The 5899-nt window shown below is 39.3% G+C and overlaps 2 protein-coding genes across 2 annotated transcripts in view; both read left to right on the top strand.

The window, feature by feature from the left end:
* Positions 1 to 321: 321 nt before the first annotated feature.
* EAH_00049530 (hypothetical protein, conserved) lies at positions 322 to 2132 on the top strand (the record flags this gene model as incomplete). The annotated part of the gene is made up of 3 exons (XM_013394357.1): positions 322 to 904; positions 1514 to 1615; positions 2005 to 2132. The coding sequence occupies 3 exons, from the start codon at positions 322 to 324 to the stop codon at positions 2130 to 2132; spliced, it is 813 nt and encodes a 270-aa protein (XP_013249811.1).
* A 2082-nt stretch (positions 2133 to 4214) lies between these two features.
* EAH_00049520 (hypothetical protein) overlaps positions 4215 to 5899 on the top strand; it is a gene marked incomplete at both ends in the record, with an annotated part of 7955 nt that continues 6270 nt past the window's right edge. The window contains 3 exons of the mRNA XM_013394356.1: positions 4215 to 4348; positions 4703 to 5186; positions 5285 to 5592. Of these exons, the coding sequence (XP_013249810.1) occupies positions 4215 to 4348; positions 4703 to 5186; positions 5285 to 5592 (926 nt within the window). The remainder of the gene's footprint in view (positions 4349 to 4702; positions 5187 to 5284; positions 5593 to 5899) is intronic.

Raw genomic sequence — 5899 nt, 5'->3', positions numbered from 1 at the left:
GCTGGTTTCCCTTCTTTGCTTCTGCACACTCTGGTGTTGAATTTGAATTATTGCGTTTCTTATCTTTCTTTGTTTATCTTGTCTTCTTTTTTTTCGTGTCTCTCTTCTTTTTCTTTTTTCTTTCTTTCTTCTTTTAACTCCTTGTGCTGCTGCTCTTTGCTTCCTGTCTTTCTCCTCTTCTGCGCCTTCGTTTGTTTGTTTGGGTTTATCTTGCTGCTGCTGCTGCTGCTGCTGCTGCTTCCCTCTTCTTACTGCTCCTATCCTCTCTTTTGTGCTGCTGCTGCTGCTGCGGGAGTGCAGCAGCAGCAGCAGCAGGTTGCAATGCTGCAGCAAGATGCATTATCTCGTATACAACGGCAGCTAGACGGGTTGAGCTCCGCTGAAAGCTCGCCTCTTTCCTCTCCTAACGATTTCTTTAAAGACCCCGAAGATACTGCAGCAGCAGCAGCAACTGCTGCTGCTGATGATGATGATGCTGATGCTGCAGCAGCAGACGATGCAGCAGCAGGCGCACCGGGAGAGCGCGCAGCCGTAGCAACGAATGGCGCAGCAGCAGCAACATCATCAGCAGCAGCAGCAACAACATCAGCAGCAGCAGCAGATCAAGAGGAGGATGAAGAAGAATTTAACATGCATTTGCTTCTTAAAGAGGGCCGTCGTCGCCGCCGTGCAGCAGCTTCGCAGCAGCAGCAGCAGCAGCAGCGTGCTGCCGTGTGTCTACCTTCTGTAGAGGAGGCTTTAGAAGAAGGAGAGAAGAAGGTGCGGATGAAGAAGCAGCAGCAAGAGCAGCTGGCAGCAGCAAGAGCAGCAGCAGCAGCGGTAGAAGACATACAGCATGTTGCTGCTGCTGCTGCTGCTGCTCCTCGGTCAAATTCAAACCAGAGCAAACAGAAGCAGCAGCAAGGTATGTTGCTGCTGTTCTTTCTCCTTCGCTGTCCCTCTCTCTCTCTCTTCTTACTATTGTACAAAAATATATATAATATATAAGTATAATATAATATATAACAAAAAACAACGAAAAAGATATTTATATTGACAGCCAGACATAGCAATAGATGTTTATATAAACAATGTTTATATAAACACAAGCAGTTAGAGAAAGACATATAAATATAATTATGTGTTTATTTAATATGTATATATATATATATATATATATATTATGTATATATATATGTGTACGCATATATGTATATGCATATGTTTATATATATGCATATACATATAGTATATATATATGTATAAATAGATAAATATATATGTGTGCGTATGTATATATACATATACATATATATAAATATATATTTAAATATTTATTTATTTATTTATTTAGAGTGTAAACAGCGAATGACAGACAGAGGGAGAGACCAAAGACAAACAAATACAGCAAAATAATGTTTAAATATCTTCTTCTTTCTATTCTAATCTCTTTATTTGCTTTAAATAAATAAATAAATTAATTATTTAATTTATTTATTATTTATTTATTATTTATTTGTTTATTTATTTGCAGTGTACGTAGGCCTGCCTGTAGGCGTAGGCTGGCATGTCCCTCTCGTGGGTATAGAGGGGCCTGGGGGGTATAAGCAAACAAAGACAGAAGAAAAACAAGCAGGTATAGTTATATTTATTTATTTATTTATTTATTTATTTATTTATTTGTTTGTTTGTTTGTTTAAATTAATTAATTATTTATTTACTTAGCCGCTTATCGATGTATTTTAGTGTTTGACTCATTATTATTAAACAAAGACAGAAAAATAAAGAGATATTATTATATTATGTTTATTTATTCGTTTGTTTTGTTTAATTATATATTTAAATTAATTATTTTAATTGTTAATTTAGTTGTGTGTTAGTATCCGTATTAATTTACGCATCATTATTAAACAAATAAATAAAATGTTTGTCTCTTTACTGCTTCCATACGATGCTGCTGCTGCTTCTGCTGCTGCTGTTGCTGCTGTTGCTGCTGCTGCTGCTGCTGCTGTGTGTCTGCTGCAGAAGATCAGCCCCGTAAGAAGGCGAAGACCGTGAAAGAGAGAGAAAAGTTAAAAAGAATGAAGGGGCAGTCATCGCATGCAACGTGGAAGCCAGAGACATGGATGCAGCTTCGACAGCAATTTGATTAATTAAAAGACAAAAAAATAATTAAGAAGAATTAATCAAAGCAATTCTTTAGGCCTTTATAGAAGTAAAGAAAAAGAAATATCTTTATTCATTTATTTATTATTATAAATATAAAATATATCAATTACCTGAGAACATCCTAAACCCTAAACCCTAAACCCTAAACCCTCGTTTTCTTTGCTTGATAGGCCTTGTCTACCGCACAGTTCGAGCTGCTACTGAAGGGATTGCTGCAGCAGCAGCAACAGCAGCAACAGCAGCAGCAGCAGTAGCAGCAGCAGCAGCAGCAGTTGCTGCAGCTACAGTTCAAAGTGCTGCATCTTTTCTGTATCTGCTGCACGCCTTGCTGCAACAGCAGAATATAAAATTCGTGTTTAATATAAATAATATATTAAAATATAAATTAATAAAATTTACACAGCCAAACACCTGGAGAACTAGAGAAGATATTAAAAGCTAAAGAAAAACAAAAAATTAATTTTTAATAGCAGTAATTTTTATTAGAGAGAGAAGACGAAGTGTTGTTTATTAATTGGGCGGGTAAGAAAGAAGAATAAACAAATAAAATAAAATAATAAAGATGCAGTAAAATAATATTTAACATACACAGCTACTTAACCTATTATACTCATATGCTTTTAGGGGTATTTCTTTTATTTCGTAGTCTCTGTGCAGCATACCCATTAATAATAATAATAATAACAGTAATAATAATAATAATTATCATAATAATAATAATAATAATAATAATAATAAAGGCAATATGAATATGAATAATACTACTACTACTACTACTAACAATATTAATAATAGTAATAAAAATAATAAAAGAATAAGAATACTACTACTCTTATTACTACTACAAATAACAATAACAGTAACAATAACAACGAGAAAAGGGATACGAATAAGAATAGGAATAAGAATAAGAATAAGAATAAGAATAAGAGTAGCACTACTATTATTATTACTAATAATGAAAGCGATAAACATCAAATAATTAAATAATTAAACACCACCGCCAAACGAACACCGAAATAAATCGACAGGCAGACCGTCGGCTGCGCCTAAGCAGATGCGGTGAAGGAGGAAAAAATTCATTTGTTATGACTTTTTAATCTTTTTTCCTGTTTTTTTCTCTTATATTGGCTTTGTTTATATTTTAATTTATTATTTTCACGAAATTTCGCTGAATTTCGCGAAAAATTGTGCGCGATTGAACCCATAACAAATCTGTCGATGGTCTGTCGGCTGCCGCTCGCCGGTAGGGGGAAGCGACGTCGAAGTCTGCAGCGAAAAATTGTTTTTTAAATTAAAATCTTTAAACCATGAAAATTAAAAGTAATAATACTTCAAAAGGTAATTTAAACGGAAAAAAACGAGGTAATTATGCGCAGTGTTGAGGTGTATATACAGCTCAGCTCAGGGCTGCAGCCAATCTGTAGAATATTACCGATGACTATTTCGCAGAATATTTAACGTTGTTGTATATTTCTTTTCATTATATTTATGTTTTAATGCTGGTATTTCCTCTTTTTAGTTAATTTTATCCCTATTCTCGGCTTCTTAGCACCTGCTTTCTGCATTAAGCCGCAGGTTTCCTTCCCATCATGTGCAGCAACCAACGAGGAAAAGAGCTTCTTTTCTTTCATTATTCCCTTTCATTTCTTTATTTCATTTTAAATTCATATTCAGCTGTCATTTCATTAAAGAAACCAACATCAATAACCTCAATCTTCCCTCTTGCTGCTTTTGAACACTGAGCAGCCGTTTGACTGTTGGCTGGGGTGTACACACACCTTTTGGCGTTCCTTGCTGCTGTTGACTTCAAATGAAAGCAGCACTTATTTAAATCTAATGATGCAGATTCTGCACGCTTTAAACATGCTGCTGAGTTCTGCATGCAGCTGTACAGACACCCGAGGAGCTTCTGATAGACTAACCACAGATAATTCATTTGCTGCCTTCATCTTGCAAAGCAGAAGAAGAAGGAAACTACGGTGTATATACAGCTTTGAATAATTTAAACACCAGAAGAAGGCTTCACTGCTGCTTCTCCCTCAGCCTCTTAGAGGCAGCCGAGGATGAAGCAGCAGTTGCTGCAGCAGCAGCTGCTGCAGCAGCAGCAGTTTCTGCAGATGCAACAGATGCAGCAGATGCAGCAGATGCAGCAGCAGCAGGGGCTGCAGCAAGTGCAGCAGCTGCAGCAGATGCAGATGTATGCAGCTGGCGGCCCCAACCCTTACTCTTTCCCTCTATCATCTTTGCTTCTTGAACAGAAAGAAAGAGCAGCAGCAAATCTGCTGCTGCTGCAGCAAACATCCGCAGCCACACCATCGCTTCTGCAGGTATGTTGGTGTTTGCTGCTGTCTCGTTCTCTTAATACTATTTGTTGTTGTGTGCTGCGTGCAAGGAATGGCTGAGGAGTTGCTGCTGCTGCTGTTGCTGCTGCTGCTGCTACTGCTGCTGTTGCTGCTGCTGCTGCTGGGGTTGGAGTGCTGTAAAGGTTATTGTATTTCTCTTTTTTTGTTTTTGTTGTATGTCTGCTTCAGCGGTTTTATCTTTTGAACAGTCCTTTAGCTGCCTATGAAGCAGCACTGGCTTCAGGAAGAAACCTGCAGCAGCAGCAGCAGTTGCAGCAGCAGGTGCAGCTGCAGCAGCAGCAGCAAATAGCTGCTGCTAGGCGTCCACTGCCCCTTGGGTCTTCTGCTGTATCTTTTCCTGTTATTCAATCGTTCAACCGCCGCATCAACACTGAATGCAAAAACATAGCAGCAAATGCGCAGCACACTGTCTCTAAACAGCAGCAGCCGCAGCAGAAGCAGAAGCAGCAGCAGCAGCAGAAGCAGCAGCAGCAGCAGAAGCAGCACGTGCAGCCGGAGGTGGCAGTAAATGCATTTTTAACAGAAGACAGAGAGAAAAAGAGACGAGACTCTGCGGAAGGAGAGGGTCTGCTGCTGCTGCAGCAGAAGAAGCAGCAGCAGCAGCAGCAGCAGAAGCAGCAGCAGCAGCAGCCAGATGCAGATAAAACCTTCAACTATAAATCACAAGACAAAGTAAGACAAACAACAAGTACAGCAAAAGCAGCATGTTTATTTTGTTTTTTACTTTGTTTGTTTTTTTATTATTTTTAATCATTTTTGTTTATCCGCAGATAAAAAAGCAAACGGCAAAAGCAGCAGCAGCAGCAGCTGCTGCTGCAGCAGCAGCAAAGATACACCTCATAGAGGAGGCCTGGGTGCGGCAATGCGAGGAGCAGCAGCAGCAACACCTACAACAGCAACACGAACAGCAACAGCAGCAAGAACAGCAACAGCAGCAAGAACAGCAACAGCAGCAGAATGATCAGCAGCAGCAACAGCAGCAGCATGATCAGCAGCAGCATGATCAGAAGCAACAGCAGCATCAACAGCAGCAGCAGCAGCAGCAGCAGATGTTGGAGGGTCGTCTGCACCGCATTTGGTGCATGCAGCAGCTGGCTGCTGATTTTAATTTTTCTTTTGCTGTTCTTTCGTCGCTGCACTCGGCTGCTAATTTTATTATTTTTTGCTTAAAAACAATTAATAAAGAATATCAACCCCTAAACAACAGACAAACAAACATTATCAATAAACAGCAGCAAAGATACAGCAGCAAACAACAACAACAATCAGCAGCAGCAGCAGCAGCAGCAGCAGCAACAGCAGCAACAGCTGCCACCAACAATATCTGGTAAACTCACCTCCCTGGGCTTCCTACTCTCTATAGCTAGCTAGCTAGCTAGCTAGCT

This window comes from Eimeria acervulina, genomic scaffold, assembly GCF_000499425.1.
Source record: "Eimeria acervulina Houghton genomic scaffold, Eah_scaff804, whole genome shotgun sequence".
Taxonomy (NCBI): domain Eukaryota; phylum Apicomplexa; class Conoidasida; order Eucoccidiorida; family Eimeriidae; genus Eimeria; species Eimeria acervulina.
The sequence above is the reverse complement of the archived record's forward strand: the minus strand, read 5'-3'. Positions and strand labels throughout refer to the sequence as shown.